Source organism: Micromesistius poutassou (genome assembly GCF_964030765.1).
Source record: "Micromesistius poutassou genome assembly, chromosome: 15".
Lineage (NCBI taxonomy): Eukaryota > Metazoa > Chordata > Actinopteri > Gadiformes > Gadidae > Micromesistius > Micromesistius poutassou.
In genome coordinates, this window is record NC_140285.1 from 18,144,827 (window position 1) to 18,159,141 (window position 14,315).

At 46.0% G+C, this 14,315-nt stretch overlaps 2 protein-coding genes across 2 annotated transcripts; one reads left to right on the forward strand and one right to left on the reverse strand.

Annotated features, from left to right (window-relative positions):
* Positions 1-165: 165 nt before the first annotated feature.
* On the forward strand, positions 166-6,534 carry gdap1l1 (ganglioside induced differentiation associated protein 1-like 1; the record flags this gene model as incomplete). The annotated part of the gene is made up of 5 exons (XM_084480269.1): positions 166-283; positions 800-973; positions 3,581-3,675; positions 3,989-4,103; positions 4,248-6,534. 5 exons carry the CDS (start codon positions 166-168, stop codon positions 4,589-4,591), a joined length of 846 nt encoding a protein of 281 aa, XP_084336395.1. The 3' UTR covers positions 4,592-6,534.
* Positions 6,535-6,704: 170 nt separating this feature from the next.
* Positions 6,705-10,342, reverse strand: fitm2 (fat storage inducing transmembrane protein 2). The gene is made up of 2 exons (XM_084479901.1): positions 10,162-10,342; positions 6,705-8,005 (listed from the first exon to the last, which is right to left on the reverse strand). Exons 1-2 carry the CDS (start codon positions 10,335-10,337, stop codon positions 7,396-7,398), a joined length of 786 nt encoding a protein of 261 aa, XP_084336027.1. The 5' UTR covers positions 10,338-10,342; the 3' UTR covers positions 6,705-7,395.
* Between the last annotated feature and the right edge of the window lie 3,973 nt (positions 10,343-14,315).

Below are 14,315 nucleotides of genomic sequence, written 5' to 3' on the forward strand. Positions count from 1 at the left end.
AATGCAGAATGGATGAGCAATGACAGTAAATAAAGTGACTAAACCACAAACAAAGTGCCTGACAATAAGTAACTATGAATGAATGTGACGATCATTGTAGGCACAAACAGAGGATCACGGGCATCAGGGCCGTATATGTAGTCATAAAACAACTGGTATAACGTAATGGTAGCCTATAGCGACTCTCTGTTTGTTGGTCTGCTGCTTTCAAAGAGTCTCTTGCGGAGGCTGGTGATCGTCTCTGCGGTCCTGACGTCGGCAGGGGGCTCGTTCTTCCATTGCGGTGTTGGAACTTTGGTTGCTCTTAGCGATGGCGGTACCAGGCGTTAACGGACAGGTAGTTGAGGGGAGCGCTCAAGCTGGGGTGTGTGATTTGACCAACGCTTTGAGGTGAGCAGGGGCAGTTCTGTTGACTACCTTGTAGACCAGTACCATCCTCTTGAATCTGATGCGAGCTACAGGGAGCCAGTGGAGGTTATGGAAAAGGGGAGGACGGTGGGAGGACGGTGGTAGGTTGAACACCAGGCGTTCTGCAGCGTTCTGGATACGCTGCAAAGGCTACAAAGAAAGGAAGGGATGTCTGTGAAAAGGAGTTCTTGACTAGTGCTGTGCGCCTGTCGCAGGCAGCATGGTCTTATTCCTGGGGCCCTCATGAAGGTTGTCTAGGAGCTCCAGGGACTCTAATGACAACACTCTGAGTGGGACTCGTGCTTCATTGGGTCTTTTTGGACTCTTTCAACCTACCGCTGGTTTACCTTTCCCAGTAAGTGTGTTGTCTGCGGTTGTTCCCTGGCCTCAGAGGCAGTGGCTCCTCTGGTCCCCGAGGCCGACTCCCCGGCCCACCAGCGCGTGCAGCAGTACCGCCAGCTGCTGGACGGCCTGCCCATGGACGCGTACACCCACGGGTGCATCCTGCACCCCGAGCTCACCACCGACTCCATGATCCCCAAGTACGCCACCGCAGAGATACGGAGTGAGTAGAGCCAGTCCAGCACCAACAATACAACTGTCCTGATGTTACACGCTGGCACATGGGCCTGCAAAACATATACTGTGAACCAATTCACAAGTCATGTTACTTCTTTCTGTAAGTATATGATTTTCAAATATATTTTCCCAAGCTGATTTGCTAAAGACAGTCAATAGGAGTCAACTGTGGAATCAATCTCACTGAGCACAGAAACAAGATGGTTGCTGTGCCGGCCTTAACAGTTGATGCTGCATTCAGTCTTCATCAGTGACAAACAGCTCCAGGCTCCAGATGGATGTACTGTAAAAGACTATTAACGCTCGTGGTTGTAGATCAGCACATCATATGCCAGATGGTTACCATACACATCGTCAAAAAGTATGCACACCAAACATGTTCATTTGAAGTGATTAAAAAAAAACATTTGGAGTGATTATAAATAAATGGACTTAATATATGGCGAATGGTATTTAAATATTTCTGATGATATTTGTGCTTTTCCTCATACAGGTTCTTATAGTAACGTATATCCAATACTAATGCCAGGCCTGTTGCATGTTCTGAATGGTGACCTATGGGCAGGCCCGCTCTAAGCTTTGGGAGGCCCTAAGCATCGTTTGTCATAAATTGGTCAGGGAGTATATAAAGTATTATAAGACGGGTGGCTTAAATCAAGCAAGCTGATTGGTTCCCAACTGTTGTATATTGAGCGTATACACACAGCTATGATGCCCGTTCAGTTTACAGAGTTCAGTATCACTCCTCGCCTAACTCTAACTGTTGTTTATTTATATATAAAAGCGATAGCATAGTTCACTGAAGCCTAAAAACATGTTGATTGCTGGAGAGGGTGGAAATGTTGTAAAGCAATAGGCACACGGTGAGTGAACTCCATAGTAGGCTAAATTGCCGGTGAACCGAGCTACCGTCTCTAGCCTTCTCTCTGAAGGACGCTACAGTGTGTTGCATAGCAACCGCCGTACACTTTGCAGGCAGCCAGGAGGGACTACTTTTTTGTATTCGTTAAAAAAAAATGCTTTTCAGACTTTCTCGTTTTTTCAAAATTGAGGGCGTCTATGACTTTCATTTCGCCATACTTACGTAACCGTTTGATAAAAGCAATAGATCACTTCAGTCAGTGAAATGTTCTCATTATACCACAGTTAAGGGGCGTTGTCCGTCCCGACGCGCAACCTGTCGTGATCATTTGCTTAAATATCTAAATGATATATAAGTAATATATAAAACAGCAGCATTACGTAAGGGATAATCACCTCAAGGCAGGGCAATAAACAGTTTGATATGCCCGGCTAGAGGACGGCTAACCTTCCACGAGCCGAGCATATCAAACTGTTTATTGCCCTGCCTTGAGGTGATTATCCTGTTTATTCTACTTCTTGCTTGCCAACATAATAAAACAATTCAAATACTTTAATAATTCTGCTTTTTCTTATTCGTATTGCATGCTTAATAAATGTATACTCTGTCTGAGTTCATCTCCCTCAAAAAGTAGTCCCCTTTAGAACTACGGTGAATAACGTTAGAGAATTTTTCGTAGGTGGAATCCGGAAGAATCATGAATATTAGGGTTATGTTTATGGTTATGGTTAGGGTGAGGGTTACGGTTAGGGTGAGGGTTACGGTTATGGTTAGGTTTAGGGTTAGGGTTAGGAGTCAGCGTGTGAGTTTGTCTGTCCAATCCTAGCGCTTGAGGTGGAACTTTTCCCGGATTCCGCCTACGAAAAACACAGTCGCGAACGGGGAACATAGGACCCGGGGAACATAGGTACGCGCCCCGTTAGCTCAGCTGTAGCTTATTAGTTTCTATAGCAACCACACAAGGCTGCATCTGATCACTAGTTTAATAACGTAGTCGCTACATTGTATCTCGCTTGCGAAACATGTATCGACTGACCCTCCGATAGATTTCCGACACATTTTAGAAACTTTTTTAAACAAGGTTTATTTTTACAATGGACCTCATGTTTGACTTCATAAGACACCCTATGTGCCACTTAAGCGTTCTTGTCCCATTATGGACCGTATATAAGTTTTAATGAGTTTCAGTTTCGAAAAACTGCTGAAAAAGGATGCTCCGCCTCTGATGCGAAAAGACCTCTTTATATATTAGGTAAAAACATGTAATTTGCCCGAATTGAGGGATAGGGTACACAATTAAGAAATAACAATGTTTTTTTTTAGCAACCTTAATTTTGGGGGCCTCCTCCAGGCACTTGGGGCCCTAGGCGGTCTGCGTGCGTATGGCCAGCGGCGGCCCTGACTATGGGCCTTACTCTAGAGAGCACAGTGTACACTGGTCTTCAAGAATGTCAGTGGAACACTTCACTACCGTATCTACAGTAACTGGTTTTACTTGAAAGTTGAAAATTGTGATTATTTCTCAGGCATTGTCAAAACACTAACATGATTCTCCATGCATCTGACAATGTGTGTTCATGTTGGTATTGTATGTGTGTGTGTGTGTGTGTGTGTCTGTATATGTGTGTATGTTTGTGTGTGTGTGTGTGTGTGTGCGTGTTTGTGTGTGCCTTCGTGTGTGTGTGTGTGTGTGTGCGTGTGTGTGTGTGTGTGTATGTGTGTGTTTGCCAGGACACCTGGCAAATGCTGCGTCTGAGCTGATGAAATTGGATCACGAAGAACCTCAGCTGACAGAACCTTACCTCTCCAAGCAGAAGAAGCTCATGGTGAGGACTGACACGATGTAGGTTAATAATCCATACATCTACCTACATCTGTAGGTTAATACCTACAGATGTAGGCGATGGTAGACTGGTAACCAGAAGGTTGCTAGTTCGATACAGATGTAGGTAGATGTAGGTTAATACAGATGTAGGTAGATGTAGGTTAATACAGATGTAGGTAGATGTAGGTTAATACAGATGTAGGTAGATGTAGGTTAATACAGATGTAGGTTAATACAGATGTAGGTAGATGTAGGTTAATAGCTCATAGATGTTAACAGCTCATAGATGTTGTTATACTGTATCATCCTGACAGGCCAAAATCTTGGACCACGATAATGTGAATAACCTGAAGAAGATTCTGGGAGAGTTGATCATGGTTCTAGACCAAGTGGAAGCTGAACTGGAGAAGAGGAACCTGGAGTATCAAGGTATCAAATACCTCCAAGTTTAAATCTCCATCTCAATCCAGTGCTATATCTGTACTTTTTGAAAAATACCAACATGCATGAATAACAGTCAAATGAATAAAACACATTTTTTAAATGTTGTATATTTCCACCGTCTCTCCTCAGGGGAGAAGTGCGAGCTGTGGCTCTGTGGACCTGACTTTACGCTGGCAGATGTGTGCCTGGGGGCCTTGTTGCACAGGCTCAGGTTCTTGGGACTTTCGAAAAAATACTGGGAGGACGGCAGCCGAGCAAACCTCCAGTCCTATTTCGTGCGCGTGCAGAAGCGCTACGCGTTCCGCAAGGTGCTGGGGGACGTCCACAGCACGCTGCTGTCCGCCGTGCTGCCCAACGCCTTCCGCATGGTCAAGAAGAAGCCGCCGTCTTTCTTCGGGGCTTCCTTCCTTATGGGCTCCCTCGGGGGGATGGGCTACTTCGCCTATTGGTTTTTAAAAAAGAAATACATGTAGTGAATGCCCTCTTCTTGTGTTTTAACGTCTGTGTATTTGTGTGATGTTTCAACTTTTTCTGTAATGTTTCACGACTGCAGGAAACATATGAATCTATATAGAGAACACTATTACGTATCTGGGGGAACTAAGAATATAAAGAACATTCCACAAGAAGGAATCAACCACAGCACATTTTGCAGGTTTCAGCGGCGTTGCCTCTGTTTGTTTCTGGCGCCCTGGCGGCCTCACGGTCTACGACGGGTGAGCCTCTTATAGCTTGATGGAGGCATGCCCTTATGTCCAGTTATAATCAAATGATCAACCTCATGATCTTAATACATAAGAAAGCTCTTACAAAATGTAATGGGGTTTAATCACAGATCAAACTAATATTGATGGTTTGAGTTGACCTTAGCATGCCACTATACTCTTTGACCATAGTGACTACTTCTTTGTGCACACCCTATAGGGCCCGTAGGCCACTAGCAACACTGGTTGAGATTCACAGGTCTGATGCCAGGAGACCTCAATGTTGAAAAGCTTCTAAAACTCTTGCCAGAAACTGCCAGTGGAGCTAATGAGTCATTCACCATTTGTACACCGCCTACAAGTCAACCCCCACACACGCACAAGCCCTCAGCGGTCCCCTTTGAAGGAGCACATTGACACACATGGCCCAGAGGCAGCATGGCCCTGTGGGGGCTGGTCTCCGCCCAGCGGAGAGCAGCGGTCACCGAGGACTAGGGCGAGGCCATTGGGTTCAAATCATTGAGGTTGTAATGGCATAGTTTCATTTTTATTTTGCCTCACTGTTTCATCTAGAAATGATCTGTAAATTGTTGTGAGAATTGAAGAAAATAAGATTTGTCTGAAGGTTAAAATGGTTAAATGCTTCCTGATGCCTCCTGGTTGCATCAGCACTCCATCGGTGCAGGGACTTTGACTTGCTTTACGAAAGCTATTCAGATCTCAAGTTATGAAAGGTTTGGGTTCTTGATTCTTTTGGAATGGTTTTACATTGATTCATGAAGTCTCCTGTACAGAAACCTAACCTCTTATGACTGGAGACTTGAACACAATTGAGCTCCCAACAACCAGCAGCTCATGGCTAAAACACAAAGCTACAGTGCACACCTGGAAGTGAGACACCATGTACATGGCGTGGTTGAAGAGGGAGAAGTGTTCAACTCAAACTACTGTCATGTAATGTAAGACACTCAATTCTAAAAGATTCATCATGACCAGCCTTGATTAGTGAGGTTTATTAGGTTCATCAAAGACCCTCCTAAAGTCACAAGGTGTTTTTCACGTCATACAGGACTAGAGATTTTACCACAACAAATGTTTGGTTAAATTGACAATGTATAACACAATGTATTACCACAAACGACACGTTTTAGAACAATATTTTATAGACATCATTTGATATGCATGTAAGAAATGATAGAGAAATATGGCTTCAAAAAAATCTTAAGTAGGCTCACAAGCCAAATTGGACGTGAACTTCTATGTTATGACATAGCCTCAAATGAACCAGTATCTTTGTTAGATTTCTACCCTGCCTTCCACATGTTTGGTGTGCATTTGGCTTTGGGAACAGCCAAACATACTTAGTCTTCAAACGGACCTTTACAGAAATGACAAACAGAATATTTCAATACATAACCAGCCTTTAATTGTGAGCAGTTTGTTCTTTATGGTGGTAGGTTAGGTGGGAGATGTTTAGTGCTTCTTAAATCAGCTTGCCTAAGGATTGGACATCTGTTTCATGGATCACATATACAAAAAATGTGGTGTTACTTTTGGCCATTCTATCTCACAATAGTATTTTTTTATCTTTTACTTTTTATTTTTTTATATTTATAAATATGCATTAATTTATGGTGCTTTTTATGATGTTTTGTTCATGAGCCTTTACATTTTCAGTTGCCATCAAAAACCAAAATTAAATGATGAAAATGTAATCTGCTGATATGTTTTACTTTAATATGAGACATGACTAATATCACACACAAACTAAAGCAAACAAACGCTTTTGTTTGTTTGGGTATTGCGGCTCTCTCAAATGCAACTACAATCATTTTGTGTAAAATATGTATGTCATATTTTCAAATGAAACAAGATAGAACTGTCCAGCAAACCCAATTTAATAATGTCATTATTTCATCCAGAAACATGCCCACTACAAAGCATTAATGGTCTATTCCTGGTGAACAGGCGAATGTATGGCAAGAACAACACCACTCAAACAGGACCAAACTGAATGAGCTAGTTTAGTGGGTTGTATTTTGGATCGGCTAGGCTTACTACATGACACATACCATGTTTGGTAATAAATAAATAAAAAGTAGTGTTGATCTTAAAAAACTAGAATACTTCTTGAGTATGGACACAGGTTTTGTTCAACAAACCAGTAAGAAGACCAAAAGTTAATTTAACTAAATGGTGATAGGAGCTTAATCTCCCAGCATGAATGGGTTCACTTCATACTTTTTAAAGTCAGTTCCTTCTATATCTATATCTATATATATATATATATATAGGACTATTTCATCTGCCTTACACACACCTTTATAAGCAAAATGCTAATAAAGACGATTGCATATTAATGAATTTGCTTTGCATTGGTCTAAGGAACAGAGCTGACCACCACAGGGGCTGCAACCTACACAACACTTCACACAGCCTGGTGAACCAGGAGGACTGGTCAACCAGGAGGACTGGTCAACCAGGAGGACTGGTGAACCAGTAGGACTGGTCAACCATGGTGATGGTTTGTCTGTCCTTCCGGTTCTGGTTTTAAATGGTCATGCTGAGTGTTACTAGGCTCGTTGTTTCTGTGGTTTGAGCTGGCGGAGTGGGGGGAGACCAGGGGACCACGGCCTGAGATACCACACCCCATAGGTCACATGCCAGGCCAGTATGGCACACAGGGTCCCCACCAACTTCTGAGACGGGTCATGGAAGTACACAGAGGTCCACATAAACATGAATATCCAAACCACTACGAGTGCATTCAGAGCGATGTACAACAGCTGGACGACGGCTCTGGGCAGGGCGGACAGACTGGCTGTCTTCAGGTGAGCCATGGGTGCCGTCTCCTCCATGATGAAGAGAGAGGAGTAGAGGAGCAGGAAGGAGTGACCCGAGACGTCGAAGCCGTGCCAGTGCAGGCCGGCCCTCACACAGGAGGACTTTGCCGTGAGGTCTGTGTTGCTGACGTCCAGAGCAGCCGTGGCAAAACACGAGCCGGTGACATTTTCTATGTAGAGGAACGTCTCGGTGCAGACGAACCAACAGGCCGTCGCTGTGACCAGGGAGAGCACCCGGCGCAGCAGGAAGGACACGTCCCGGTTCAGGGCGGAGTTGGAGAGCAGCAGGAAGGGCGTCAGCAGCAGCAGAGTCCATCCCCAGCCCAGCTTCACCAGGTACCTGAGGACACACGCACCACTGAGCACCACTTCATCACCACCATCATCAGGCCTGGTTCAGCCACATAGCAGCAACAACACTAGATCAAGTAAATAAAGTTAAAAATAAGTAAAAATAAAAATAGGTTAAAAAATAATAAGTAGCAGCATAGATCACACAAAAATAAACAAAGTAAAGTAAGTAGTAATAAAATAAAACAGTGGTAATAAGTAATGGTGCAGTAAAGTGGTAGTGGGACCAGCCACGGTTGATTCTAGTGCCAATAGTCTAGTACAGGACTCTGTATAGTCTGTAGTCTAGTACAGGACTCTGTATAGTCTGTAGTCTAGTACAGGACTCTGTATAGTCTGTAGTCTAGTACAGGACTCTGTATAGTCTGTAGTCTAGTACAGGACTCTGTATAGTCTGTAGTCTAGTACAGGACTCTGTATAGTCTGTAGTCTAGTACAGGACTCTGTATAGTCTGTAGTCTAGTACAGGACTCTGTATAGTCTGTAGTCTAGTACAGGACTCTGTATAGTCTGTAGTCTAGTACAGGACTCTGTATAGTCTGTATAGTAAAGTACAGGACTCTGTATAGTCTGTAGTCTAGTACAGGACTCTGTATAGTCTATATAGTCTGTATAGTAAAGTACAGGACTCTGTATAGTCTATATAGTCTAGTACAGGACTCTGTATAGTCTGTATAGTCTGTATAGTAAAGTACAGGACTCTGTATAGTCTGTATAGTCTAGTACAGGACTCTGTATAGTCTGTATAGTAAAGTACAGGACTCTGTATAGTCTATATAGTCTGTATAGTCTATATAGTCTGTATAGTAAAGTACAGGACTCTGTATAGTCTGTATAGTAAAGTACAGGACTCTGTATAGTCTATATAGTCTGTATAGTAAAGTACAGGACTCTGTATAGTCTATATAGTCTGTATAGTAAAGTACAGGACTCTGTATAGTCTGTATAGTAAAGTACAGGACTCTATATAGTCTGTATAGTCTATATAGTCTGTATAGTAAAGTACAGGACTCTATATAGTCTGTATAGTCTATATAGTCTGTATAGTAAAGTACAGGACTCTATATAGTCTATATAGTCTGTACAGTAAAGTACAGGAGTCTATATAGTCTGTATAGTAAAGTACAGGACTCTATATAGTCTGTATAGTCTATATAGTCTGTATAGTAAAGTACAGGACTCTATATAGTCTGTATAGTCTATATAGTCTGTATAGTAAAGTACAGGACTCTATATAGTCTGTATAGTCTATATAGTCTGTATAGTAAAGTACAGGACTCTGTATAGTCTATATAGTCTGTATAGTAAAGTACAGGAGTCTATATAGTCTATATAGTCTGTATAGTAAAGTACAGGACTCTATATAGTCTGTATAGTCTATATAGTCTGTATAGTAAAGTACAGGACTCTATATAGTCTATATAGTCTGTACAGTAAAGTACAGGAGTCTATATAGTCTGTATAGTAAAGTACAGGACTCTATATAGTCTGTATAGTCTATATAGTCTGTATAGTAAAGTACAGGACTCTATATAGTCTGTATAGTCTATATAGTCTGTATAGTAAAGTACAGGACTCTATATAGTCTATATAGTCTGTATAGTAAAGTACAGGAGTCTATATAGTCTATATAGTCTGTATAGTAAAGTACAGGACTCTATATAGTCTGTATAGTCTATATAGTCTGTATAGTAAAGTACAGGACTCTATATAGTCTATATAGTCTGTATAGTAAAGTACAGGAGTCTATATAGTCTATATAGTCTGTATAGTAAAGTACAGGACTCTATATAGTCTGTATAGTCTGTATAGTAAAGTACAGGACTCTGTATAGTCTATATAGTCTATATAGTCTGTATAGTAAAGTACAGGACTCTGTATAGTCTATATAGTCTATATAGTCTGTATAGTAAAGTACAGGACTCTATAGTCTGTATAGTCTATATAGTCTGTATAGTAAAGTACAGGACTCTATAGTCTGTATAGTCTATATAGTCTGTATAGTAAAGTACAGGACTCTATATAGTCTGTATAGTCTGTACAGTAAAGTACAGGACTCTATATAGTCTATATAGTCTGTACAGTAAAGTACGGGACTCTGAACGACGTCAGGTCGGTTAGCTCGGCGTGCTAGCGGCCGCTCACAGGTTGAGGAAGGTCTTGGTCCCGCTGAAGTAGGACGGAGGGACGAGCTGCAGCTCCTTGAGGACCGAGCCCACGACCGACACCGCCAGGAAGAACCAGTGGAGCTTGTGTCGCACGGCCGGCAGCCCCCACAGCGCCACCAGCTTCTCCACAATGACGTCCCAGCAGGCCGCCATGTTGACGGCGTTCACCGGCTCTGACGTCACAGCGTCTTCTTCTTCAGTTCTCTGAAGGCCGGGGCCACGTGGACTCGATGAGCGCCCCCTCCTGCTGAGTGGGGAGCTGCATGGACCCGTTGGTATCGTCCGGGCCTTGAAATATTTCCAGAAAATAATTGTGTTTTGTTATATTTCATTACTAAGGCCATACGAGTCATGCTATTTCATCCAACACACATAAAATTGATCAATATGCGACTAAACCACTGTAAATTAAGCACTGTAAATGCACTGTGTCTTTGCACTACTTTTGTGTTTATTCAAGTCTCAGGTGACTTTTCTTGTGTTTCTCTTATAAATTGTAGTTTTTATATTATTGTTGAAGGGAGCCTGAGACTGAATTGAAGCACAGAGTTTGGTTCCACCTCTCTGATCCTGTAGCACTGCCCAGGGGAACGGTCGGGCCCACCCTGCCTGTGTGACACCGAGGGCCCTACACAAGGCCCCATAATCCTCCTTCGTCACCCAGCTGGCTTTCTTGGTTCGTTTGAGTAGGCGTGGCTACGCACGGACAGTAGACCTCTTTAGAATAATTTTCATACTCTGAATGTTTATTTTTCTTTTATTCAAGCCACCCTGCATGCAAGAATGCGTATACATCGTGTAGGCTACAGACGCGATTAACTATTTACAAGTGCAAAAACGCCAACATATTCTTTATTTTGCTGACCACTTGTTTTTTTATCCGAGCCGTCTAATCGCATTTATATGAAAATGAAAACCCCAATATGTGTAGGGTCCGAGAGGGTAAATAGGGGTCGAAATGGGGTCGAAAGCCGGTAGATTACCTCGGTCAGTGTAAACGTGCGGACCATGGCGGGAAAAAGGCGGGCATAAGACGGCATATTGGGCAGAGTAAAAACGTTTAGTGAGGGAGTGAGTGAGTCAGTTAGTTAAGTCAGTGAGATAGGAAGTGTTGGAAGGTGTGCCATGTGTCCTCATGTAACTCATCAATGTGTCAGAAACGTCCTTGTTCAAAGGCCCCCCTGTAGCCCCCCTGTAGCCTCCCTGTAGCCTCCCCCCTGTAGCCTCCCCCCTGTAGCCTCCCTGTAGCCTCCCTGTAGCCTCCCTGTAGCCCCCCTGTAGCCTCCCTGTAGCCCCCCTGTAGCCCCCCTGTAGCCTCCCTGTAGCCTCCCTGTAGCCTCCCTGTAGCCTCCCCCCTGTAGCCTCCCCCCTGTAGCCTCCCTGTAGCCTCCCCCCTGTAGCCTCCCTGTAGCCTCCCCCCTGTAGCCTCCCTGTAGCCTCCCCCCTGTAGCCTCCCTGTAGCCTCCCCCCTGTAGCCTCCCCCCTGTAGCCCCCCTGTAGCCTCCCCCCTGTAGCCTCCCTGTAGCCCCCCTGTAGCCTCCCCCCTGTAGCCTCCCTGTAGCCTCCCTGTAGCCTCCCCCCTGTAGCCCCCCTGTAGCCCCCCCCCTGTAGCCCCCCCCCTGTAGCCTCCCCCCTGTAGCCTCCCCCCTGTAGCCTCCCCCCTGTAGCCTCCCCCCTGTAGCCTCCCTGTAGCCTCCCCCCTGTAGCCTCCCTGTAGCCTCCCTGTAGCCTCCCCCCTGTAGCCTCCCTGTAGCCCCCCTGTAGCCTCCCCCCTGTAGCCTCCCTGTAGCCTCCCTGTAGCCTCCCCCCTGTAGCCTCCCCCTGTAGCCCCCCCCCTGTAGCCTCCCCCCTGTAGCCTCCCTGTAGCCTCCCCCCTGTAGCCTCCCTGTAGCCTCCCCCCTGTAGCCTCCCTGTAGCCTCCTCCCTGTAGCCTCCCTGTAGCCTCCCTGTAGCCCCCCTGTAGCCTCCCCCCTGTAGCCTCCCTGTAGCCTCCCCCCTGTAGCCTCCCCCCTGTAGCCCCCTCCCTGTAGCCTCCCCCCTGTAGCCTCCCCCCTGTAGCCTCCCCACTGTAGCCTCCCCCCTGTAGCCCCCCCCCTGTAGCCTCCCCCCTGTAGCCTCCCCCCTGTAGCCTCCCTGTAGCCTCCCCCCTGTAGCCTCCCCCCTGTAGCCTCCCCCCTGTAGCCTCCCTGTAGCCTCCCCCCTGTAGCCTCCCCCCTGTAGCCTCCCCCTGTAGCCCCCCCCTGTAGCCTCCCTGTAGCCTCCCCCCTGTAGCCTCCCTGTAGCCTCCCCCCTGTAGCCTCCCCCCTGTAGCCTCCCCCTGTAGCCCCCCCCTGTAGCCTCCCTGTAGCCTCCCTGTAGCCTCCCTGTAGCCTCCCTGTAGCCTCCCCACTGTAGCCTCCCCCCTGTAGCCTCCCTGTAGCCTCCCCCCTGTAGCCTCCCTGTAGCCTCCCCCCTGTAGCCCCCCCCTGTAGCCTCCCTGTAGCCTCCCTGTAGCCTCCCCACTGTAGCCTCCCTGTAGCCTCCCCCCTGTAGCCCCCCCCCTGTAGCCTCCCCCCTGTAGCCTCCCCCCTGTAGCCTCCCTGTAGCCTCCCCCCTGTAGCCCCCCCCCTGTAGCCTCCCCCCTGTAGCCTCCCCACTGTAGCCTCCCCCCTGTAGCCTCCCTGTAGCCCCCCCCCTGTAGCCTCCCCCCTGTAGCCCCCCCCCTGTAGCCTCCCCCCTGTAGCCTCCCCCCTGTAGCCTCCCTGTAGCCTCCCTGTAGCCTCCCCCCTGTAGCCTCCCTGTAGCCTCCCCCCTGTAGCCTCCCTGTAGCCTCCCCCCTACAGGCTACATGTGTACATATTCGTGTACACATGTTTATTTTTTGCATTGTAAAAATATCTTGATACCGATAAAATATCTTGATACCGATAAAATATCTTGATACCGATAAAATATCTTGATATCTATAAATGAAAACCAAACAAATCAATTTTTTTTTTTTTTTTGCTGTTTTGTTGTTGATGATGATACTTTAGTTTTATACTTTATACTTTACTTTTTTTTCTTGTGTTTCTTTACTGTATGAGTGCATAAAATTGCTTCCTTTTCAGAAGCTCCGATCCAAGAGGCCATAGCAGGCTGGCAGCTGAAATGCCAATAAGTGCATTCATTGCAATCATGTGCCTTTCAACTTATTTTAAAAAGATGGGAGCCAATTCGTTGGGTGGTTCAGTCACTACCTCTGATGAGTCACAAAGTCAGGAAGTGGTATTGCACCCACTACATGGCTGCAGCCACTCTGTGTGCCACACCTCTCTCTCTCCCTCTCTCTCTCCCTCTCTCTCCCTCCCTCTCTCTCCCTCTCTCTCTCTCTCTCTCTCTCTCTCTCTCTCTCTCTCTCTCTCTCTCCCTCTGTGATGTCCCACTCAGCCTTTTGCGTTTCCCTTCTTTTGTATAAACAAGTAACATTTTTTCCCTGTGTATTCATTTGCTAATCCTACATTCTAAAAAATAGTCTGATGATGAAGGTGTGTGTGGGGGGTGAGGAACTAGATAAAAACTCATAATAACTTCACGTCTATTTGAGTTTCATCTTGTTGCCATGGTTACAGCTGCCATATAGATTGGTGGCCATACGAGCCTGGTTACTGGTTAACCTCTCCACCCACATTTGCCCAGATTAGGAGAATCAATAAGATAAGAGCAGCACAGCGGCCTTACCTTGCACCAACACCCTCCTCACACTACAGCAGCCTGCACCAACTTCCATATTTCACACCTTGGCTGTAGCAACGCAGAGGGCAGCCTAGAAGAGCGACTCAGATGCTTTGAAACGGAGGAGAGGACGGAGAAGGAAGAGGCAGAATGGTGAACACACAGGTGGCTCTGCGTGGGAGGCTTCCATTCGGTGAGTACACAGAGCGCTTCGGCTGCTGCCAACGCTTTGGCCGGAGAGAGATGAGGTGCGACGCCTGCTTGTCGTGCTTTGTGTGGTGCTTTGTGTGGTGCTTTGTGTCGGTCTTAAAGTGTGTAAGAGTGCTCCTCAGCAGCTGTGCCCCTGGCTCTGACAGCCCACCGGCGCCAGGCCCCAGCAGCTTCCCCCGGTTCGATATCTGGAGCAGGACTTTAGTGTAGCCTCAAGGCTTCTGTTAT

Excerpts from the sequence above, each read along its gene's own strand:
- fitm2 (XM_084479901.1), bottom strand. The coding sequence starts at position 10,337 with ATGGCGGCCTGCTGGGACGTCATTGTGGAGAAGCTGGTGGCGCTGTGG. Across the intron at positions 8,006-10,161 it reads ACCAAGACCTTCCTCAACCT|GTACCTGGTGAAGCTGGGCT; the intron begins GTGAGCGGCCGC and ends GTGTGTCCTCAG.